Below are 26,103 nucleotides of genomic sequence, written 5' to 3'. Positions count from 1 at the left end.
TAGTGTCTGGATTTCTCTTGTCACTGGAGCTAGGAAGCTACCAGTCAAACTCAGTGAAGGAGGTGAAGTAATGGGGACAGGTTTGGCTAGAACATTATAGACTTTTAGAGCCCCCCAAGTTGGGATTGGAACCCATACAGTCTATAGTGACACTCCAATGCAAATAATGATTATGGTAAATTACTTTTGATGCTGCCAGAGGTATCATGACTATCATTAGGCTTGGGAAGGTGTCAGGGATACAGGCAGCAGGCTCCATGAGCCCATCACCCCCATACTCACAAGTATTAACTATACTCCTAATATTCCACTGTCACTCTATCTCCCAGTGGTTTAACTTTAAGACTCTCATTCAAATGTCTCCACTCTACCTCTGTCTACCTCTTCCACTTCCTCCACTAGGCCTGATACATGTCCATCCATCCCGCACCACACCCGACCCCACCACCAGTCACCTTGCCCAACTCTCTGGAAATCTTTGTACTTAAATGTGGAGTCTGTAAAATATCTGAAGTGCTCTAGGATGCTACCCTGTGTGAAGTGTGCAATATAAATGCAAGTTGTTGTTGTTTAGAGTATTTGCCTCACAAGACAGAGGACCCCGATTCAATTCCCAGGCAGTGAAAAACCTTTGTTATGTTTCCTCACTCCACAACCCTCTGTTTCCCTAGCAGTGAGCAGGAGCCTGGATGTTAGTTGATTGGTGGATCGCTTTCCAGGGATAATAATACCTTCCAAAAAAAATGTTCATCCCATCATGTGGGGCTCTCACTCTAAATACTTTGAGATGACACTAGTGAAGTTCAATTTTTTGTTGATAACATGATGCATACTGTAAGCAGCCAACGTAACTTCCTATAACCATGCTACAAATAAGATGATAGATCAGTCCTGATCTTAATAGGCACTCTTTTTTTTACAAAGAATGTACAAAAACGAAACAGACCACTTGGCCCAACCAGTCCATGCCAGTATTTAAATTCCATCACGAGTCTTCACTCATTCCGTACTCGCTACTATGCCCGTCTATTCCCTCCTCCCTTATGTGAGGTCTAGTTTCCTCTTGAGTGCATCTACTGTCTAATTTTGCAATTGAAAGAAAATTGCACCAAGCCCTCATTGAGAGGCTCTCATCTGAAAAGCTATTTTCCATTATAAACCAAGCAGTTGGTTGTCTCCAAACTTTTTTGTTCATGGTATGTCTTACCCTGTTCTAGGATATTCTCTAGAGCGTAAACATCATTATAGCACTCTCAATGCTCAACTCCCGAGAGCCAAATTATAACCAGAATGGTGTGTAACTGCCTCTACCACACTATCAATGCAGCCCTAGTATATTTCTGCTATGATTGGACTTGCTGCTGTTATCATCTAGGTGCCTGGAGTGATGACATCATGCTATAATTGCCTTTGCTTACTCACCTAAACAACTGAGCTTTACAGCTAAAAAGACTCCCAACAGATTTTTAATATTAAATGGTTCTCGTGGATTTTACTATCAGTGATAGGTTGCGAAGAGGAGACCTCTAATGAAAACCGATCAGCTACACTGAACAACACATTCAAGTCGATAAAGTGCGAAGGAAACTGTAATTTAGACTGAGATTTCAAAAGGAAAATAAATTCTGTTAGTTATTCCAGTATTTGCAAATTAAGCAGAACTGTCAGCATGGTTTGTTGAGCAAGGAAACATGAAGTGACTAGTAAAGAGGCAGCAGCCTGATTAATTCTCACCCAGTTCTTGTTTTAAGTGTTTGACCCAGTGAAGCAAAAAGAACGGCAGACATTTATAAAGGGTGGGAAAATCATTGGCCGCAATCTCAATCCACAAGAAAAGTTAGAATATAATAGATTATTCTTTATAACCAAAGGAAATTGTGTTTCTATTTAACAAGTCTAATCTTGCTCAAATGGATATACCAATATACTAATTTCAGTAATAGTCACAGGGATTTCTCCCTTTACCTCACTGGCGTTCGATAATCCCAAAAGGACAATCCGGACATAATCATCTGCAGATTGTAATAAAATAAATTCATGCTGTAATAAAACTGTAAATCTACAGACTTCAATCGGAACCAGCTTCTTAGATTACAAACATTATATTTCAATGCATTGGGGTTGAAAAGCACTTGGATGTGTAAACACATTTTTTTCTAACTAATAGTGTATCACCTTTTTTTGCATTTCAGAGAGCCAAACATCAAAGTGAAAAATCAGTAACATTTTTTATACTGTCCAGTTTTGGTGGCAGAGGGCACAACCTGACCTGTTTTGATGCTTGTGCTAACCACTAGATGGCATTCAAATAACAGACATTGATTCCCATTGTTTTAATGAGAGTCAGTACAATTAACAAAAGACTGTATCAGCTTGAAATTGTAAAGCAGCCCTGATAGATTTTTCATCCTGCGCTTGTAAAAAGAAGCAGTTTAAACAAATAATACTCTGTGATCAATATGCAAAACTAGTTTTCTTTTGTTGATATTAATTGACTTGCTGCAGATTTTCAGCTTTTCCATTTCGGTGGCAATTCACTATATTCCTTACTTAGATGTTACTCACAGCCTGCCATTTTATCTTTGCAACACAGAAGTCAATTGCTTCTTTATTGACTTAACTTTGCTCTTTCCATGAGTCAGATCCACTCTCAGTCCGGCAGAATGTAATTGAAAGCTATCAGGGCCATAAATAGCCCTAATCAATTCTCTAATCTTCCTCTTGTATCTATGATCTAACTTATTAATTGCTCGATAAACTTTTCACTTCATTAGATATCAGTCTTAGATTCCTTCCTGATCTTACATATTGAGATATTCTCGAGTGAGGAGATCATGCTATATTTTTGATGCATTGAAAAAGCACTTGAGTGGGAAAAACAGTGTAAATGGTGTGAGTGCTGAAAAGAGTGTCTAAGGAAAACAAAGTGCATCTCACACAGGGAGCTCTATGTACATAATACCAACTAAGCTCCGAATTTGGGTATGTACCTGTATTATTGTAAAGTGTAACACTTAGTTTGTAGCAGATTTAGGTGTTTAGGCCAATGCTTGCCACATACAATGCTTTTCCTGAACATTTGAATAATTATGTCAGTATAGTAAAGCAGAGTTTTCCTTCCTGATAGAAATAAACCAGGTTAGTTTTCTTTATTCCCCAGGTTACAGGTCACAAGATACTATTTCATGTACTTTGTTGTCTTTTGCTACTCCTGAATTGAACTTCCTGCAGGATGCTGTGGCATGTTTCAAAATGAGTTCATTTGGGACCTGGAATCCTATTCCTAGACCTGATTAAAAAATTCCATGGTAAATCAATGTATTTTAAACTCCAGTGGACAAGTACCTTCTTGCGTGTGACTGTTCACCAGAAAGAGAACAATTGGGCTTGCAAAGCTTCTTTTAATTCCTGACTTGACCTCAGCAGTATTATAAAAGGGGCACGTCCAGGATAATTGTTCCAATTCTGATGAAGGGTCAGACAAGAAACATTAACCTCCTTCACTCTTTGACATGCCAATCAACCTTTGTTGTATTTCCATGATTTCCTCCTACTGTTTCAGATTTCCAGCACTGGTCGCTGTGCTCTGACAATATGGAGTCCTGTGGAGTCCTGTAGCTCAGTGGTTAGAGCACTCGCTTTGCAAGTGAGAGACCTAAGTTCAATTCCAGGCACAGGGCGAAACCTTGGGCAAGTTTCCTTACTCCATACGCCTCATAATAATCCCTCCAAAACCAAAAACAATAATAAATTGTTCATTTTCAATCTGCGACTGTTTGTGGGACATTGCTATGCGCAATTGGCTGCCGCGTTCGCCCACAAATATACAGTCAATTCACTTTACAGTGTGTTCTGTGAAGTGCTTTGGGACGTCCTCCCGACGTGAAAAGCGCTATATCAAATGCAAGGATTATTATTATTATTATTATAACATGCCTCTTTATTCATATGTTAACACTTTGCTAACAGAGCACACACCACAACACTAAGGACTGATCCTGGGTCCCCTTGGTCTGCATGGCCCTCTGAACACTGGATAAACCTGCTGAGGCATCAGTGAACTTCGATGATTTATTGTTTATAAATCATCATTTTAACAGTGTAGCCTGGTCCCATTGGTGGGGGAAACTGACTCAGAAGAACTACTCAATGTGGAAAGTAAATTAACATTGATAAAACCATAAACCCAGGGATGTTTGAACTTCCGCCCTGGGCAGGGAAATTCAACTGTCTTTCAATATCAGGTTCAGTAAATCCTACATCTTCTGAGCCAGATTCCTCCATTAATGCCTCCAATGCTAACAGTTTAAACAAGATTCTAAAAAGATATGAATAAACAAGAGAGTGTGGAGTTAATCACGGTGGTTTGTAGCTGTTGAAAATTTAAAAGGATTGCTTTTTCTGAGCAATGTATCTATGATGTTGCTGGATTGCTGCTGTGCATCTTCGGAGATTAATGCTTAATTTATATTATAAAACTGCTGGAAGCAGCGATTCACTAACATAGTGTGGGGCTCTCGGTGCTGTGGAATCGTCTTTGCTTATATTGCTGGTCAGATTCCACAGCAACTGAACAGAAGAACAATAGTCCACATCACTCGTTTGCTGTGGTTTTGTTCTGCACCTTCTTCCAATGGGGAATCCCTGAAGACCAGAGTGTGAAAAAGCCAGTTGTTGGGCTGAGCTGACACCACTTGCCAAAGGGCAGAACGGAGGCTGTACTGTCTTGAGAAAGCATGGATGAGGGGTCCAAGCAATAAAACACCTATTCAGAAGGGTCTCAATGCCTTCAGAGCTAACAGTGCCATCTCATTTACCGTACAATGCTGCTGCCAAAGTCAGAGGTGCCAATGGATTCAGCAGCATTGTAAGCTAAAAGCAGAATCAATGTACCAGCTAATCGAGAGAGACAGATCGTCCTATGTGGATGAACAAACACTCCAAGGTTGGCAGTCTCATCTTGCTTCCCAGGACTCATTCTACCTCAATAAGAAGCAACCAGCTGTTCCATTCCCTGAAACAAATACAAATTCCAGGCGCTCTTCCATTGACAGGCTATCATCAGTTAGAATTCACTGGAGTCTTGAAACTCAATAAATAATTCTTTTCACTGCAAAGAGTTTTGTTATTTGTATTATTTTTTCATAGTCTTTGCAATTGATAGAGCACCTTTAACATCAAAATTTCTCAAAGCACTTAACCGGCATTTGCTATCAACTGTAGTGTTCACCCACAAAACACAGTCACTACACTTTACAGTACTGTATATCCTGAGAACTGCTTTCAGACGTCCTCCTGATCTGAAGGGTGCTAGATTGAATTCTGAACTCCCCAAGCCCAAACAATATTTTAGGTTCTTTTTTACTAACGAAAATACATTCTGCCTGCTCGCTTAAAGAGCTCCTAGCAACCTGATGAAGTGTAGCATTGGTGGAAGCCTTTGAGCACATGAATATATAATAATCCTGCTTTTGATATAACACTTTATCACATTGTTGAGATGTCTCAAAGTGCGTCACAGGATATACAACAACAAGTTACATTTGTATAGTGCCTTTGATGTTGGGAGGATGGTCCAAGGTGCTGGACAGTCAGGGATTTGGGTCCGAGCAGGGGGTTGGATTCAGGAGGGGTGGAGGTCATGGACGGTAGGGGTAGGAGAGTGACCGAAAGTACGGTCGAAGAGGAGGGTCTTGAGACGTGCTGTGAAAGAGGTAAGGGAGGGAGCAAGGTGAAGGGACTGTGGGATGGACTTCCAAAGGTGGGGGCAGAGCGGCTGAAGGCCTGACCGTTGATGGTGTGGTGGGCCGGGCAGAGAATGTGGAACAGGCCAGAGCATGGCCCATCTTCCTTCTGAGCTACAGAACGTGGCTCATGGAGTCCTAAGACTCAGTTATGCCACAAACATGATAATAAACTACTATGTCTGCAGAACAGTGATGTGAGTCAACAGCCTTGATTTATACAGCCAGTTCTATATTGAACTCTGCCTGAGTAAATTTTACACAAAGAGGAACTCTGTAAAAAAAAACACAGATGCATAATTCTGATACTTGAGATTAGACTTTGGTATTTTATTAATATCACAAATCTTAAGGCCCAAGAAAGTTTAAAGAGAAGAAATAATTTTTTATACTCCCTTATTGCACTGAAACATTTCAGAGGACATGTCCATTTTTAGGCACATTTACCCACAAAATATACAGTCAGTGCACTGAAGCGCTTTGGAAATTCTGAAAGGTGATATACCAAACGTAAGGATTATTATCATTATCAAAAAGCTTTACAAGTGATTCCTGCAAATGTAATGACTGGTTTTCCTTCATTTAAAGTTTCCCGACCCTGACTGTCCAACGCCTTGGGACATCCTCCTGACATGAAAGGAGCTTTATATTTTTGTTGTTATTGTTGTTTAAATCAAGTTCTTTAAATGATGATGTAACAAACAAATCTGAATTTAGGTAAAATTGATTCAAGCTCTGGCAACTGAAAATACATTCTTGCAAAAACCAGTGAAAATCATTAAAAGGCATTTGAGTAGAAACAGGGCTTGAGTTTCAAATAGCCTTTATGAACTTATTTGGCGATTTTCTTCCCTGACTGTAATAAATAAATAATCCTTGCATTTGACATAGAACTTTTCACATTGGGAGGACGTCTCAAAGCTCTTCACAGGACCCATTGCAAATTATATGGCTGTGCACTCTGTAGGTGAACGCAGGTTGTCCCCTTGCCTTTGCAATGTTCTGTTCCTGTCTTGTCAAGGAGCCAGAAAGCAAAAGAAGTATTTTAGTTATTCTACAAAGTATCACTTTTAAATCAATCTAAAAAAATCCTGTATCTCTGGATTCCTCAATGAGAAGCATTCAAAATTGGACACAAAAATATGTTGGTGGGCACAAATCCATAAATACATAACGTACAATAACTCCCAGCAATGTTGTGCAAAATTATATTTTTGAGAATAAATATAGTGCTCATATAGGACAAATAATTCCCATGATAAAGCCTCAATGGTGTCTAAACGATGCAGTCATCTTGTACTCTGACATGACAGTAGACCTTACCGAACAGAGATTCTGGCAGCATCAGGATCGTGTGCTGTCACTACGCCTATTACAGTCCCCACATCAATGTCTTCATACACCTCTGTTATGTAGAGGAGCCTGCTGAACATTGGAGGCTCATTCACATCCTGCACTGTGATTCTCACAGTGGCTGTGTCTTTGTAGGGGCCCAGATACAGGAATCGAGGATCAAGACGACTGTTCACAGCTTCCACCTTTAAGATGTAGCTCTTCTTGCTCTCATAATCTAGTACCTGAGTTGGAAGAACAAAGTTTCAGTGATGTGATGGCAGTACTACATGTATAAACCTGAAAGGAATGAAAGTTAACGATTGTCTGTGAACGCACCTTTCTCACAGTAACAACACCCTCCTGTGTGGTCTTGTCTGTGCTGATGTTAAACATGTTGATCCCATCACCATCGATGATGCGGTAATTCACCTCTGCGTTTTCCCCGATGTCTGCATCATAAGCCTTTATTCTGCCAACCACAGCACCCTCAAGGGCAGACTCCTGCACACTTAGTTGGTAAGTACCTGCAGAAACAAAGAAATCTTTCTTAGCCAGTGTTAGCCCTTTCACTGGGCTATTTTTAAACATGCTCCAACATATCTGTACAAGCTAGGATGAAGATTAAATGAATAAGCTAACTAGAAGAGTGGTTAGTAAATTGAATTGGGATATTTTGGGACATTCACTCGACATGAAAGGCGACATAAATGTAAATTTGCATTATATTGTAATTCTCAGTCAAACCATAGTTGAATCAGAGTCCATTTATGCTTTTAAAAAGCAGATAAATGTTTGCAAAAGAGGAATATTAAAGTGCATGGGGAGTGAGTGGGTTAGATTAGATAGCTCCTGCGGAGGAAAACACCAGCATTGACTTTACTGGGCCGAATGATATGTTGCTGGGCTGTATCATTACAGGTGGTGTATCAGTTGGATGCTGTCTGAGGGATTATTGACCCTGTCAGCACATACCCAATTGCTTAATTTTCAGCAGATACAATTACTAGCTCAGTTTGAAATACCAATGAAAAGTGGTCAATATTAACCCTTATGCTGCTGGCAGAGTTACTGAGATGTCTGGCTCTGTGAGCTGACTTATTTGGATTTCAGTTCAGACTGACTCTGAAAATGAATTTTAGTAATAAACTAATCAAACGGGACAGCCTTATTAATATATTAATGCTAAACTACTAATATAAGAAAGTAACTGTGTTGAAAAATATCACCTTCTGTTGTCACTTGTTCCTTTTTTCCTGCATTAATCTCTCACTATTCCATTTTTTAATCTTAAATTTATTTTTATTGTATCATACTTCTTAATCTACTCGTATTGTATCTTCAAAATGCATTGTTTTGCTGCTTTATCCCTATTATTTAGAAACTTTCAGTGTTTATTCTGGAGCGATGAGATCAAATGGATGGAAGGGCCTTCTTCCATCCACACTAATCTTGTCATCTTGTGAGTTCCTGTAACCATTGTTTGTTTCACCAACAAAATATACAGTCAATTCACTTTACAGTATATTCTATGAAGCGCTTTGAGATGTCTCAAATGCAAGGATTATTATTATTTTCACCGTCTGATGACCGGACTTTCAACTAATGTTTTGTAACCAATTGGAGGCAAACATAAGAGATCAACAGATGTAATGAGAACTTGATGCTGTAATGAGATGGCGGAAAGATGGGGGGGGGGGGGGTTTCTGGAAGAAGAGATCGAATGGGACAATGGGCCTTTTTCGTCTAAATCCCCACCCCCGATATTCTGAAAGCAACAATACCAGGCAACAATACTCAACTGCTGAGTTTCTTGGCCTCTATGTCTTACTGGCCAGGGTCGGTCCAATAGATCAGCCTACCTAACAGGTCAGTAATGGGGTTTCAGCAATGCTGGCCTGTCATGACCTTTCCTAGACAATGCTGATATGAGGTATTGGAGGTGATTACTATAAGTGCAAGTTCAAGCTAAATTCAATGGCAAACAAGCTTTGTTCTGACTCTTCACCTACTCCACTAAAGGAGAAATTCCGAAATATTCTGTCAGATGGGTTAAGAGGATTGTTCCAGGATAGTTATTGGATGTGATGTATCAAACTTAGAAATGTTCATAAAGGATGTAAAATATGGAAGTATGGAAGCAATTTTACAATTTTTCTAACATGAGCGTTGCATAAGATTTGAATGAAGAGTTTTTAAATTGTGTATTTTATTTTGATTGCTTTTTGTTTTAATCTGTTTTATATTGGTTTACAAAAAAATGAGTCCTTCTGCAGGGAAAGGGAAAATATTTGTCGTGTTCACAGTAAAATATTTTGGCGAGTATATGTAGATACAAGGTTCATTGAATGTAAGACCAGATGGTGATCGATAAATATTAAAAAGCTTTAAATATAGCAATAAACATTAAATGCAGCTTACTTTGGGGAAATCTAGGAGGATTGTCATTGACATCAGTGAGGGTTATATTTACAGTCGTTGTCCCTGATAATCCCCCCATCTGTCCACCCATGTCCTTTGCCTGGATGATCACTTGATACTGTTCTTTTGCTTCTCGGTCCATGTTTGCCAAAGCTGTTCGAATAATGCCTAGGGAAAAAAAAACAGGGGCAAAATAAAATTCAAGTTGACTACCAAGAGTATAAATAAGCAAGCAGAATGAAGCGTGCTTCCAGTATTCCGTGCAAGTTTGGTTATGTTCAGTTAAATGAGGTCTGAGGAGTCCTGTTTGCCCAGGTGCGTTTCCTTTTACATATAACAACAGCGCTTGATAACAGTTGTATTAATACCTCACTCACATTCATACAATCCAGTGAAGTGCAAGTTCAACAGAAAATACAATATTAAGGTTCAAACCTAAAAGAAACTGTGACTACAGAAACAGTTAAAAGCAACTAACGATAAAAATTTTATTCATTTCACTGCCAGGCAACTTAAAAATAGCAGACGGCAGGATTCGGTTGCTTGGCGACAAGCCTCACTTTAAAGCAAGGCCAGCTTGTTATTAAGTTGTTTCCCCAGTTTCTTTATCTTATTTCTCAGCAGGCAAAGGGCTTGAGTGAATTTGCTGACCACCTACGTAGGAGCACTTCATTCTTTTCCATGACAGTTTACAATTGTTATGACCTTGTCTGGACCTCAAGGACAAAGACATTTTTCTTATTTAAAAAATCTTATTTCAAGATTCCATTTTTCAAATTATAAAACAATAGGAATTCAATTTCCAGCAGCCAAAATCCATACTGCAGAAAACGAAAGTAACTCGCTTCTTAATTTCTTAACTGGTTCAACTTTTCTGAAACGAGATGTAATCTAAGGTTTGGTTTCTCAAGACAATTAAGATTGACATGAAACGGTGGTTCATCAGGTTGTGATTTCAGCTTCTGAGATTATTATTGGATTTTTCTGATTCCGTGAAATGAAAAGATTTTCCGATGTGAGAATGCTTTGGTTAGCGCAGTCAAGGATCTTTTGGAATACTTTGTGTTCACTCTCGTTTGTTTTAAGATGCTCACGATTGTATTGTGGCTTCTCAGAAGACAATTGTTCACGCAGAGGGTTGAGAGGATGTGGAATCCTGTTCACGCACTTTAAGACGTCTCGACGATGTGATAAGGCACTACAATAAATCAAAGCTTATTATATTGTTAAAATAATGCATCACCACAAAGACTGTGGTTATGGAATCAATTTGGATGTTTGAAAAGAAGTAAGGGTTTTGATGGATATGCAGAAAAGGTAGGGAAAATGGCACTGAAAGATCTGCTGTCCTAACTAAATGATAGAACAAGTTTGATGAGCTGCTATTACTCCTGTTCTTCTGTTACTAAAGACCTTATTTATTACTTGCAGTAGTTCCCCAAATATGTTGGCAATCTGGGAAATCCTGCATCACTCAACTGTGCCTCTCTGGAATTTCACATACATCAGTTTCGACTTTCGGATCACGACCCAGTTGCCCGCAGGAAATCGACCTGTGAGCTCCAAATTCTCTATTTGTAAATCTTTTTGTGAAGCTGGCAATATAGATCCAATCTTGTTCCTGTCATAATAATAATAATAATAATCCTTGCATTTGATATAGCGCTTTTCACGTCTTCTAGATGTCTCAAAGTGCTTCACAGAATATACTATAAAATGAATTGACCGTATATTTGTGGACGAAATGTGGCAGCCAATTGCACACAGCAGTGTTCCACAAACAGTCGTGGATTGAAAATGATCAATCTATTATTGTTTTGTTTTGGAGGGATTATTATTAGGCGTGTGGAGTAGGAAACTTGCCCAAGGTTTCACCCTGCCTGGAATTGAACCCAGGTGTCTCTCTTGCAAGGCGAGTTCCCTAACCACTGAGCTACAGGACTCCACATAACCATCAAAGCTGGGGAACGCCTACAAAGGCTCATTCACTGTTGCTGATACCTGAGCAGCATGACATAGAAGGGACCATAGGAGAATGCTATTTGAATTTGTCCATCACAATAAATGCTAACTGTAGGACAGTAGACTATAGGCAACATTGACCCCTGACCAATTCCCTCCCATGTTCAGAGACATGCTCACAATGATTTTCTCTCACATCTTCTGGTGTACTCCTATGGTTTCTGTGAAGCACATCAAGGCGTTCATCCTACATGCAAGTTTTGACTTTCGGATCACAACCCAGAGCAAATGAAAGTTGTAATGGGGCCAGGAATTAATCCCCCATAAAACAACTCTTATTCAGATAGAATGACTCAATGCAACATGTTCAGAGTTTTCTATATTCCCCAATTTTATCTTCAAAATGTAACATCAGACAAAACTATGGTAAATTCTTAACAATTTTATGGTTCTTTAAAAAAATGGCTTTCAAATTAAGACCAAGTATGAGAATTTGACAGGCTTGTTTTCAATCAGCTAACTCTACACGGGCCAAAGGATTGAACCTATTTCGTTACACGTCTACTTTCCTCATGTCTCGGTACAGTTTCACACCAGACAGTGTACAGCTATATCTCTTTTAGATGTTATTATAGGGTTGTTCCATCCAGCAGTCTGTCTGAAAACCAGCAAAAGTACTCAGAGAAATAACTGCCATCTTTTAACCTGCAGCATTAGGGAACCTGCTCTCTGCCTTACTCGAGTTGTTGCGTGCAGACAAACTGTACATCCTTGGTGCATTACAACTGTAATTGCTGGTTTAGCTCCTGTGCCACCTCAAGCTGCTGAAGGCAACACAAACCACTGTATGTTGACACGCATGGGTTACGCTAACATCAATGGGACTTGCTTCTGGCTGTCATTAAGGCAGCTGACAGTAGGTTGGTAACTGTCTGTTGTAGATGCCTCATCTGTATCACACCATTTACCACTATCATAGGGGTCACTACATTTTGTAGCCAGTGTCAGCTCCTGCAGCTAAATATCACAGGGAGAAGCTGATGTGCAACATTTATGATTTACAGCAAACATGTCAACATGATGAGTGTTTTGTTGACTTGACTTATCCTCCACATGCAGATCATACCAAACATTTATTTCTTCCCTTTGATTTAATAGCTGCTGGCATAAGACAACAGATGGGGTATGTAGAAGAAAGATTATCAGAGTGTAAAAAAATTGTATTGTTGCAATGCATTATTAGGTCAAAACTTCTATAAGCCCTTTCCAGTAATAATAATATAATAATAATAATCCTTGCATTTGATATAGCGCTTTTCAAGTTTTCTAGACGTCTCAAAGCGCTTCACAGAATATACTGTAAAGTGAATTGACTGTATATTTGTGGGCGAAGTAATTAATGTCAAGAGTAGTGACTGTTTTTGTTCACACAGGAAGGCCCCACAAACAGTCATGGAGTGAAGGATTGATTTTAACTGGATGATTATTGGTCAGACTTCAGTAGAAATTCCCTTCTACTTTTGAGTAGCTCCACTTGATTGTTAATGTCCTGATGAAGAACAGGCTGAAGACAGGAGCTCTATTTAATGTCTTATTCAAAGGACAGAAAAATAATAATCCTCATGATAATCCTTGCATTTGATATAGCTGCTTATCACGTTGTCGAGACATCTCAAAGCACTTCACAGATATACTGTAAAGTAGATTGACTGTGTATTCTGTTGGTGAAAAATGGCAGCCAGTTTGTGCACAGCAATGTCCCATGTAACGTCCCAGCAGTGTCTGAATGTTGATCATGCAACACACCCCCAGCACTGCATTGGAGTGTCGTTTTAAGACTTGGTAATTCCCAAATCCCGAAGTGGGGCTTCAACTCACAACCTTCTGACTCAGAGGCGAGAGTGCTACCACAGAACCTTCTAGAATGCAGTGCTTCCACAGTTAGCATCAATTCAGTTAATTCCAGATCCCCAGAAGTCACAGTTAGGTTGTACAGTGCTCTGGTCAGGTCACACCTGTAATGTCATGTACGGTTCTGGTGACCATGAAATAGGAGGCTAACCAGTCCCTCGCGGCAAATGCAGAGGAATGAGGATAACCTGCAGTATTAATGGAATGGAGTATGCACAGGGATTAGACAAGTTATTTGGATGTCCTGTCCGCCTGCTTTGTCAGACCATCAAAGCTTAGATGAGTTTCCAACTTCCTGCAGCTTAATGTGGATGATATTAATATTATAATAATAATAATCCTTGCAATGGAACGAGAAGACAGAAGTTTAGAGATACAAAGTGCAAATTCTGGACAGACACTTGGGAGTTTATCTTTGCCTAGAGGGTGACTAATGCCTGGAACATGTTATCAGAAAGGATGATTGAGGACAAAATGCTGGATTTGTTAAAAAAAAGCTTATTGCTGTAATTGGAGGAAAGTAAGATGGCTATTCTGAAGGGAAGAGATCAAATAGGCAAAACAGACGTCCTCATCCAAATCTTTCTTGCTTATAAACTATGAGCTTGAATTCTACCATGGGGCTGGAAATCGCATTCTTGTGACACAGAGATATGAGTGTTTCAAGTCTTCCCGATGAACAAATCAAATCCGCTGCTGTGTTTTCAAGGCATGTAGGTGCAGCATTTCTACAATAAATGTAATGATATTTCTTGAGTCATTGCTGGTCAGTTTTAATATTGGAAATGAGGGAGTGTTTACAAAGATTTCCAAAGAATGTCAGCATGGAAACAGACCAGTTGGCCCAACAGTCAGTGCCGGTGATCGAGTGAATGAGTGAATCATCCCAAAGGGATTATTGTAGCAACCATTGGCCGATATTTAATGCATTTTTGTCACATTATATTTGCAATTATATTTATTTTGGTGAAATCCTGTAGCTCAGTGGTTAGAGTACTTGACTTGCAAGTGAGAAACCTGGGTTCGATTCCTGGTGGGGCAAAACATTGGGTGAGTTTCCTTAGTCTATACACATGCCTCTGTTTACCTACCAGTAAATAGGAACCCAATTGTTAGTCGATTGGCGGAATGCTTTTCCAGGGGTAATAATTCCTTCCCCTCAAAAATAATGATAATAATTTAATCACTCAATCCACGACTGTTTGTGTTACACTTCTGTGTGCAATTGGCTGCTGCGTTTCCCCCACAAAATATACAGTCAATTCACTTCACAGTATATTCTGTGAAGCACTTTGAGATGCCACGAAGATGTGATAAGTAGCTATATCAAACGCAAGGATTATTATTATTATTATTATTATTATATAGTCTTCTATCCCCCTCTCCTTCATGTGAAGGTCTAGTTTCCTCTTGAATGCATCTACACTATTTGACTCAACCACTGCTTCAGGCAGCGAGTTCTGCAATCTCATTACCCTTTGCGTGAAGTAGCTTCTCTTTCAGATCCCCTAGTCGCTATCTTATACTTGCATCTTCTGATTACGGATTCCCCAACCAGTGGAAACAGTCTATTTATGCTAACCCCATTGAACCCTTTTATAATTTTAAACATCTCTACTAGGTCCCCTCTAAATGAGCCATTTATAGCTAAAATTAGTTTTAGTTTTCTGCATCTCCTGGTGTTAATATTGGTTTGACTCATCTGTTGCTTATATCACTGATGCCTCAAAAGGGTTTTATATTGTAACCAGAGATGTAACAGCTGACCTCTCTACATTGTTCTTGAATTTCTGATCCAAATTGTCCTCTCATTCCTGACCCCTCCATTTAGTTTGCTTCAGCTGTGAGATCTGGTGGGTCAGAAACATTAGACAGATGCCGCAATAATAGCAGTGCTCCTTGCTCAAGCCTTCCGAATACGCTTTGCGTTGTAGGAAGGAGAGTTCAGATTTACAGTTTGCATTTACAGTTAATGGAATTACACAAAGAGGAGGCCAAGAGTAGACGTGGCAATGAACAATCAATGTATTCAGCTATTCAGACACCAATTGGGAGACAGTCATTATGGGTTTTTCTTTCCATTGTGTATGGAACACTCTGGATATTGCTTTTTCATTTAATGCCATGTAGAGTAATAAAGGCAGATGAGAAAGCATTTTGTACTGTGTTTTGTATGAAAAAAATGTGCTTTGTACAAACTATTTTCTATTGCACTTCAAGGAACTTTCATTGCAGTTAAAATAATAACAACAACTTGCACTTATATAGCGACCTCCATGCAGGGTAGCATCTCAGAGCGCTTAACAGTGGCGGAGTCTGACTCTGAGCCGGGGGGCGGTGGGGAGGTGGTCGTCAGTACAACAACAACAACAACAAGATTCCATTTATAAAGCGCCTTTCACGTCAGGAGGACGGTCGAAGAGGAAAGTTTTCAGGGGGACTTGAAAGAGGGGAAAGAGGGGACATGGCGGAGGGATTGAGGGAGAGTGTTCCAGAGTTTTGGAGTATAGTGGCTGAAAGCACAACTTCTGATGGTGGGGCAGTAGGTGGATGAGCAGGAGTCCAGTGCCAGTCAAGTGGAGGCACGGGGTGGTGGATTGGGGAGTGAGGAGGTTAGAGAGGTAGGGAGGTATCAGGGAGTGAATGGATTTGAACATGAGAGTGAGGATCTTGAAGTTGAATCCATTCAGTGATAGGGAGACAGTGGAGCTTGGCCAGAACTGGTGAGATGTGGGTACAGAATTTGGTCTGAGTCAGTATGCGGATGGCAGAATTCTGAATGAGCTGGATCTTGTGAATGGTGGAGCTGGGGAGACCAGCGAGGAGTGCGTTGGAGTAATCCAAGCGGGAGGCGACAAACGCATGCACGAGGGTTTTGGCTGCATTTGGGGTAAGATACAATGTGGCGGAGGTGGAAGAAGGCGGTCTTGGTCAGGGACATCGGCGGACCTGGAGTTGGTACTGGAGGAGGCAAAGTAGACTTGCGTTTCATCTGCATACATGTGCAAGTTTACCCTGTGTCTGCGGATGACATCCTCCACAGGGAGCATATAGATATGGAAAAGAAGAGGGCAAGGATGGAGCCCTGGGGTACCCCCCAGGTGATTGGACGGGGCCGGGAGAAGAAACCATTTGCTGAGATGAAATGGAGGCGGTTGGTTAAGTAGAACTCGACCATGCGAGTACGGTCCCACTAAAGTAGATGAGGGAGGAGCCGATGCAGGAGGATGACGTGGTCGACTGTGTCGAACGCGGAAGAGATCCAGGAGGACGAGAAGGCAGAGGGATCCCTAGTCACAGATAGAGAGAATGTTGTTTGTGACTTCGGACTCTGGAATACATTGCCTGAAGGGGTAGTGGAAAACAATTTGATAACAACTTTTAAGAGAGAAATAGATAATTATTTGGAGAGGACAAGTTTGCAGAGCTATGGGGAGTGTGCGGGGATTTGGGATTGAATTGGATGGCTCTTGTTCAAAGAGCCAGCACAGACACGATGGGCCGAATGGCCATCTTCTGTGCTGTATAATTCTATGATTCTATGACAAGCGTTGTCTTTGTGCTGTGGGCAGGGCGAAAACCAGACTGCAGGGACTCAAGGAGGGAGTGGAGGGAGAGATGTGACAGAAATTGACCTGCAACAATACAATCCAGGACTTTGGCAGGAAGGGTAGGTTGGAGATGGAATGGTTGTGTGGGAGATTAGAGGGATCGAAGGTGGGTTTTTTGAGGAGGGGGTGTGATAATAGCGGTTTTCAGGGGAGTGGAACAGGACCTGAGGAGAGAAACTGGTTGATCGTGTCGGCCAGCAGGGGGGGGCGAAGAGGGGGAGTTGAGTGACCAGCAGATGGGTGGGGAGGGAGCGAGGTAGCAAGTGGTGAACTTCATGCAGGTGATTATGATTGAGAGGAAGGAGGGAAAAAATGGGGGCAAAGGAGTGTAAGGAGGAGGTAGTGGCAGGAGCTGTGGCAGAGAGGGAAGACGGTGTGGATGGTCTGGGTGGGGTGGAAGGGGACTTAGAGGGGAAGGACAATGCAGCCAAGTGGATGTTTTCAATCTTTGAGATGAAGAAGTCTAGGACCTCTTCACACTTGGCGTTTGATTTGAGGATAGAGGGGGCTTGAGCGGGTGCACGGAGGAGGTGATGGATGGTGGAAAACAGTGTCTATGAATTGTTGTTTGCTTCCAGGATGACTTTGAAGTAAAAGTCAGATTTGGCCTGTGAAAGGGAGAGGTGGTAGGTGCAAAGGTGCTCAAGCCACAGCTTGAATCGTGAGGCCGGATTTCTGCCATCTGGGCTCGAGCATCCGGGTATGTGTTTTGAGTGAGCGGAGGTGACTGTTGTATTGTTGTATTGGAGGAGCGGGAACAATCCTGGATTTCAGGAAAGCCAAGGAATTGAAGGTTGTGGAGAGATGGTCATTCAGCATCTTGATGGCTGCATCAAGATCGCTGGGGTGGAGGGCCAGAGAGAGAGGAAGTCCGAAGAAAAGCGGACATTTGTGAGCGTCTCAGGGGGAAGCTTTTTCCAATGGCAGAAAGAAATGGTGGAGGGCTTGGAAAAAGGGAGGAATACGTGGGTGTAGAGGAAGATGGGGAAGTGGTCCTAGATGGCCTTGTCCATAATAGAAAGGTCGGAAATGTCAAGGCCATGTGTGATGACGGGGTCGAGGGAATGGCCATGGTTGTGGGTCAGCAAGTTGATGTGCAGGATGAGCTTTAGGGAGGAGAGGAGGGCAGTGAAATCCGAGGAGGTGGTGCAAGGGGAGTTTAGGTGGAGGTTGAAATCACCCATTATAAGCAGATGTTCAGTGCAGAGGGACAGGGATGAGAGGAGGGAGGAGATATTGGTGAGGAGGGAGCCAGGAAGCTTGGCGGGGTGGTAAACTAGGAGGATTTTGAGGAAGAGAGAGGAGGGAGGTAGAGGGTGAGGTGCTCAAATGATTAGAAACAGCCAGAGGAATAAGAGGATAAACTGAGGGAAGCTTTGGAAATGAGGGCTACTCCGCCACCACGTTGGTTGGAGCGGGGGGTATGGTAGAAAGTGTAGCCAGAAGGGGAAGCTTAAACGAGGGTGACAGGGTCACCGGGGAAGAGCCACGTTTCTGTAAGCCCAAGAATATCAATGTGCTCATTCAGAATGCGGTCATGGATAGTAAGGGCTTTGTTGGAGAGGAAGCGGACATCTTGGAGGGAAATGTGGATACGTTTGCTGGTGGGGGGCGGTGATGGGGAGAGTGATATAGAGAGGATTTGGGGTCATGGGGGAGAAGTGACCATGCAGTTTGAAGAGCAGGAAGAATTGGAGAGGGTATGGATGAGGGAAGGGGAAGGGGTGTTTGCCTTTTGGAGACAGTTGCTGCGGAGAGAGTGATGGGACAGTCTCTCTGTGCTAACCTGAGCTCCAAGTGTTGTGCAGTTTATTCCTGTTTATACTCTGGGGTTGTATCTCACAGCTCAGACAGCAACACTTGTGCCGTCTTGTACTTGCAACAAGGCATGAATACAAGTCAACATTTATTAGAAAGCTGGACTTTGCCTAATAAACCTGCAAGGCGACATGTACTGAGGGCTCTTCCCATTCCATATTAAGGAAATGGTAGCATGTGACTCCTGAGGCAGAGTTGCTACTGCTGGCCTCCAGGTGAGTCTATAGACAGCGGCATCATGTTATTAAAGTGCTGTTTTGCGCTATGAGCCGACATGTATCCATCACAGCCTGTTGGACATTTCATTTGATTTGATGTCTTATTCTCCTCACTGTCCATTTAGCCAAAGAAGGATCAGCAGCAAACTGTATGTAATCAGCAAGTTTTCGCCAAGTTCTTAAACTACTGGAATAAAGTAGAAATGTGTGTGGATTTGCAATGTTTTTATTACTTACCAAAAAATAAGCAATTCACCTAATTTGAATGCGCAAATCTTCAAATTGGGTCGATTAGTTTTCCTTTCCACCTAATCCCCCAAACTGATGAGCTTGAGATCCATGTCTACCCTCATCTCTAGATTCCTCAGCTTATTTTCAGTCTCTGTTCATTATGAATAAAAAGCCATCAAGTACAATGATCGACATTAAGTCTAAATCATTCCTGATCTTCCCATGACTAACATTTGATAAAGTGAGTAATATTTGAGGCTTTGAAGAGATTATCTTAATGTAACCTAAATGACCCTAAGCAATCACATTATAGCTCTGTAAGTGTACCATATTTCTGTTCATTTCGGACTAATCCATCACATTTTGTGCATGAAATCACGTTAGTTTAGAGTATTTGAAACAGCGTAATAACTAAGCAATTTGGCTGGCGAACAGGAGAACAACATGAAACCTCATGCAGTAACGCTGACAAAAAATCGCATAGAAGTGATTGAAAAGTGACACTTTCACAAATTGGTCATTGGTTCCTGTGATCCGGTCCTGTGATTTTAGATGTAAATAGTAGATAATGTATCCACGAAGAGCACATGGCTCATTTGTATAGGAGATATGTATCATTAACATGGCAGATCTATCTCAAATACTAGACAGATTACTCTGTCACAAAAACAGCCTCAATTGCTTTCGAATATTAACTCCTCTATCACTAGAGTGGCAACATGCATTCAAGAACTCCAGCAGTGTTGATTTACAATGAGTCATGAACTTGCTGAATAATATACAGGTGTCTCAAATGTGAGGAATGCTTACAATTTACCTAATGTGTTGCATAGAAATGTTCTTATAGCAATGTTATAAATACTGAGTGAGCAGAAAAGATAATTCAAATTCAAATTCATATTTAATTGTCAAGAATGTTAACCTTTCTCTGCTCAGTGAGCCACAGCCTGCATTTACAGTGACCTGATTTAAAGTACATGGTGCCACCGGGAGCCGCAGATATTTAATTTGTTCAGTTAATCAGACACCAATTGGGAAATAGATATGAAAGGAATTTGCTCCAATTGTGTGTTAGATGTATTGTATAAGTATTTCTGATTTATAGAAATAGAAAAAACAAAGGCCTGACATTTTTGAATTTTATAAAAGGAAATTGCATATTTTACAGAATGTTCTTATTAGAACAGGCCCCGGTTTAATACATGTATGTTTATAGCAAGGATGTACTCTGCACTCGGTTTGGCACTGACTAGCTGTCAACCCATGCTAAAATAATGGTTGCCTTCTGGGTCATCAGGTCATCGCTAACACTAGTTCCTGCACATTGTACACATGTGCAGAAAGCTCTCTGACATCACTTTGCAAAGGAAGTGATGTCAGTGGCACTAATTGTGTGTAATGTGATTGAGCAGCATGCAGGAAATGATGTCAGCGGTGACCTGATACTCTAGAATTATATTATTATGTCAAAACAACTCAAAGTGGGACAAGCATAATTATTCTCAAGTATTATTCACTGTTATGATAGGCAGACATTGCAACCATTTATGCCAGCAAGATCCCACAAACAGCTCTAAGGTAGTTGGACCATCAACTGTGCTGGAGTATTATTGTCCAGGACTTCAGAAAAACATCCCGTCTCTTTTCGAATACTACCATGGGATCAATAAAGTCAGGCAGATAGAACCGTGGTATAACATTTGATCATACAGCCAACCCCAGTACCTCACTGGAATGTCAGTCTTCACGACAAGAAAAAGTCATGGTCTGGAGTTCACACCCTTCTGATCCACATGAGAGAGCTGAGTTGTGATAATAGAAAGCACATTATATTGTGGGCACAATTACAGACAGTTCAGGTCATTACCATTTGAAGAATCTACTTTGTATTTCACCTCTGTACACACCAAAACATAATGACTGTAAAAGTACATAAAATATAACTTAGCAAACCTCAGACTGACCTGTATCCGATTCCACTGAGAAGTAGGGCTGTCCCTGTAAATACTGTACACCACTCTGGCACTGTACCCATAGGTTGGATCATCAGCATCTGAAGCTGTAACTTGCATTACAGATGCACCTGTAATAGAGCCACATAAATCAAATCAATACACTTCTTCCGATAAGCTGTTAGATCTATGAGCTCAGTGTTTGTTCATTCAATGGGGTTTAAAAAACCCATTAAAAAACCGGGAAAAAGGTAGTGTAAATGCACCTTGCACTAGACATAGTATTTCAGGACATAAAGTGCATCTCCGGCAAGGAACCCAGTGTACTTCAAAGTAGCTAGTGAGATTGTAGCTCTGACCTGAGATCTAGCTGGAGCGTAGTTTGGATCATTGTACCTAGTATGCTCCGAAGGAAATGCACTTTACTAATGCAAGCTAGTTGAACATTAACAGGTCATAATAGGGTATCCTGAACCAAGTGCACAACTCTAAATGTGGGTACATTTATCAACAAGTGGAGATTAATTCCCACACAACACATTTTAGGTCTATTGGCACAATTATATCTGGACACTGACACAGTCACATTACACAGGTTGCTATTGTTGAATTGCAGCATTAAATCTCTTTTTATTAAATAAGTGCAATTCCACTAAATGTACTGAACTCTGCATACGTTCATAGAAGCTAATAAGATGGAGGCTGTATAACTGTTACCCAAGACATCTTGATGTTCCTCAGTTATATATTTTGACATAATGGCGAGGCATTCCTCATGTCGTTAGCTGAAGTGTCACTGAACCTGGAACACATTTGAAAGACCCTTAACTTCGCCTTGTGACTGGGGGACAACTGACATACATAATGGGGGAGAATGATGTACATATGGGGGCCACTGAGATATATGGAAGGCTAGAGCAACTGGCTGGGAAACAACTGATGTGCGTACTGGGGGGCGACTGACATGAATACTGAGAGAGACTGAGAAATATAGTAGCGGATGACTGATGTATATTCAGGAGGGGGGTAGCTGATTGATGTACATAGTGAAGAGACTGAGGTATGTATGCGAAGGCAACTTGCATACATACTTGGGGGATAGGAGAACTGTCTAATATATCGGGGGGTGGGACTGACGTATGTGAGGTGGGAGGGGACTGAGGTACTGGAGTTTACTTGCAGTAAATCCAGTTTATGTAGGACTGATATTTTTCCAATGGCAAAGTGCCAGTCTTTTGGACTTTTGAGAGGAATGCTTTTCCATTGCCACTGAATAGATTTTCTTCAGCGGACCGATTTCAATGTGTCTGCGGTCGGCATACATAATTGGTTTGGTCAATATGTGCCTTCTCATGCAAGCAAACCATAGCTCCTGCCTAGCAAGTAGGCGATGTTATAATCTATATTAAAATAATCTAAAGTAAAATTTGTACTGTGAATCACTTTCACAGACACATCAGCTGGCGAAGCATGGGTTGATCTATCATTTTGTTGAAGTGCAAATTATAATATAAATTCAGATGGATCCTTGGTACATGCAGTAATCTAACGTGTCAGTAAAACTAAATGGCACAATGGCAAATCCGTGCTACATTTTGTAATAAATAATGAAAATCAGAAAAGTAGGAATGGCACAGAACACAACAGCAAATGCTAACTCGACTGGTTATGATTTCCAAAAACTAAGTGGTATCTTATCAGTGCAGTGCATTGAAGCTTAAACATTTCAGGATTTTTGCGCCATCAAAAATAGCACAAGATTGTTAAATCTTTTCTCTCATTCCAATACTGAGAATTAAAAACTTTTGTATAGCTCCATTTGGATCTGTCATATCCTGTTTTTACAGCAACTAGCTTTAGAAATAGGCCTAAAAAACATGTAATGTGTATTTTGATGTTTGAGTTATTATTTTTGATTGATATCAAAGCTAAAAAACATTGAAAAGAATGACTTCTTAAGCAGAGCTCGTATTAACAATTCTAAGTAAGAAGAACTCAGTATGAAAAGTGGCATTATATACTTATATTTGGTAATAACTTCTTTGAAAATCTTTTGAAATGTAAACAATGGCAATAATACAGTATAAAGAATACCATTCAGTATCAGAGGACAAGATTACTTATACTGTCTTTCTATTAAGAGGAAAAATGTGTGGATTAGAATTGACTGAGATGCCTGCTGGTTTTGTCAACTTCACTCCTGATACACATTTGAACGTTGGTGAACCAATGGCTTTTTAACCAGTATTAATGTGGGAACTCAGATATGAATAAATACATAGAAGATATAAAAATGGACAGCACAGGGAAACAAATATGGTAGTCCATTTGACCAGACCCCAAAAGTTGAAACATAATAAAATAATAAATACAATAATAAATAAACAATCTCACACTACCCACACCCCTCAAAAGAATTCTTCACCAAATATTGATTCAATTCCGTCTTGAATTTACTAACACGATCAGCAACACTTCATATTGCTGTGTGTGTGTAATAATTAGATCTAAGCTGTCTCTCTCCTTTTTTCTGCTGTGTCTGAGTCCCCTTGTTCTAGATGTGTGGAGCTTATAGAGATATAGAAGATTTTAAATGGGTTTGAGAAAGTAAATCTAGAAAAATACTTTTGGATGCACTGATACAGCAGAGGAAGAGGACACAGGTTTAGAGTTGCAAAGGGAAATTTCAAGACAGACGGAAGTAATTTCTTTATCCAAACAGGTACTTAATGGTTGGACTCATTTTTAAAAACAACAGCTTGATGCTGTGCTGTGGTGGGAGGACGGTAGAGTGGGTATTCTGGAAAGATGAGATTAAATGTGTCGGAGGGCCTCCTTCACCCGAACCTTCCTCGTGCTATTTTGAAGTTATAATAGTAATCCTTGCAGTTGATGAACGCCTTATCACGTCTTTGAGACGTCTCAAAGCGCTTCAGAGAAGATACTGTAAAGTGAACTGACTGTGTATTTTGTGGGCAAAATGCTCACAAGTTACCAAGAGTGGCTATTTGGATGAGGTGCTGGAGGTGCTCTATGGATCAGGATCTGTATCTCTAGCGTCAGTTAGTGTTTTCAGGGGAAAAGAGAAGAGAATTGAAGGACGAAAAGAAAAGTTATCTAGATTCTATTAGTCAGAACATAGTAAAGAAAGAACATGATTGACAGGACATTCTTTTAGCTCCTGGCATAATAATGTCAGTTTTGTCTGCTTCTCTGTCTTGCCTGATTATGTCACTGGGATACTTTCAATACTCAATGGACTGCATTGTAGTATTCAAGGACACAATGCCCTGATTTGCTTGTTCAATTTAAGGTCTCTAAGTTAGGCACTAATAAACGAGGGTTTAACTACACCAGAATTTATTTTGAGCTAACTTTTTTTTGGGTGATAGGTTTCTCCCTTTGGCTGTAGCGATGTCCCATTGGCAAATATTCTGGCTCCATAGTAAAACCAATCAATGTCATGGCAGGAACAGAGAGCCAGTCAACATGGTAACAAATGGAGCCTGAATACTGGCACTTAGTTTCTTAAACATCAGACTGTGAACCTCACCAGCAAAACACCCAAGCAGAAAAATAGATATGAAGTCTAACTGTGGCAGCAGCACAGCAGCACTATGTCTGAGTCTCTGATACTGCTACGCTACTTCCATCTGGATCAATGCTTTTGGATTATGCCTTTAAATGGCTATTTATTCACTCAGTGGGTTCTCATTGTTGCTGGTTGTGATCTTTTGATATTATAACAGTGGTTCTGATGTGTAAATAATGAATGCTGCAGGTGTTCAAATGTGTCTCAGGCTGACTCTGGAGCTCTGCTGGTGATTTCCACCAAACCCAAATAAGGGCAAAGCACACAGAAGATGACTGCCCAATCTTTAACAAGGTTCATCCGGGCTGACACAGTGTGGAGAGGCACAGGGCAGAACGGCACTGTGAAGGACAGAGGATGGCAGAAGAGTGGGTCACACTAGAGAATGACTCAAAGAGGATTGGGAGAATCGCTGTCTACTATCTTGACTAGACAGTAGTAGGAGTGGATATTTGAAGGTTGAAGAGTAGAATGTGAACAACCCAATAAAAATCTAAGTATTGAGATAAAGTTGAAAACATCTTGGAAATCATGCCACTGGGTCTAATTTAGGACATTCTCAAAGGGTGGGAATGGCTATTTGTGAATTTAGTTTGTCTCCTAATTCAAATTCTGTTTTGGCTTCTAATATATGAGATTTTTAAAATGCACGTTTGTTATTACTAAAAGCTACCAAAGTACATTAAAAAGTCACGGAGCTTAACATCCAGCTCAGGTCCACTCTCTGGCATTTTTTTGCCATTTGACGGCTTTCAAAAAATGTGACATGCCATTTTGCATACAGCAGAAATTAGAAGGCAGCACTGGCAATGTTGCTAGCAGACAAAATACTATCCTGTATTGCTGACAATCAGAGACAACAAGATGGTTAAGAAAAATGTCCTCATGTTTTTTGAGGATATTTTACTGAACTTGAGGAATCTTGTATTATTTTGCGGTATTGTTTGTCAATACTGTGGTCACACCTACTGGAAGAGGCTTTTCTAAAAACAGTTATTTAATGATTAAGCATTACATTCTACTGTCAAATGCATTTCCTCAAGGCAGTTAGGGTGGCACAGAGGGCAAGTACGTTCTCTTACATTGGATTTGAATTTACCCTAGACTGACGAGTCTGCTCTCATGACGGATATAAGGATGCTAAGTGAAATGTGCTTGACAAGTATTAGTTCAAATCCTAGCATCATAGAGCCTCATTTCGTTCAATTTGACAGTAATTGTTTTGAAATTGACAGTTCCCTCGAGATGACTTTTTTGGTAAATGGACATTTTAGCTTCCCATTCAGAATTGGGTCAAGGCACATCGTTGGA

The 26,103-nt window shown here is 40.6% G+C and overlaps 1 protein-coding gene across 1 annotated transcript in view; it reads right to left on the bottom strand.

The window, feature by feature from the left end:
• LOC103179929 (cadherin-6-like) overlaps positions 1 to 26,103 on the bottom strand; it is an 89,333-nt gene that overhangs the window by 9,383 nt on the left and 53,847 nt on the right. Inside the window, 5 exon segments of the mRNA XM_007895463.2 lie at positions 7,068 to 7,321; positions 7,416 to 7,603; positions 9,498 to 9,665; positions 21,213 to 21,254; positions 21,257 to 21,331. Coding sequence (XP_007893654.2) covers positions 7,068 to 7,321; positions 7,416 to 7,603; positions 9,498 to 9,665; positions 21,213 to 21,254; positions 21,257 to 21,331 — 727 coding nt within the window.

This window comes from Callorhinchus milii, unplaced genomic scaffold (genome assembly GCF_018977255.1).
Source record: "Callorhinchus milii isolate IMCB2004 unplaced genomic scaffold, IMCB_Cmil_1.0 Scaffold2, whole genome shotgun sequence".
Taxonomy (NCBI): Eukaryota; Metazoa; Chordata; class Chondrichthyes; order Chimaeriformes; family Callorhinchidae; genus Callorhinchus; species Callorhinchus milii.
The sequence above is the reverse complement of the archived record's forward strand: the minus strand, read 5'-3'. Positions and strand labels throughout refer to the sequence as shown.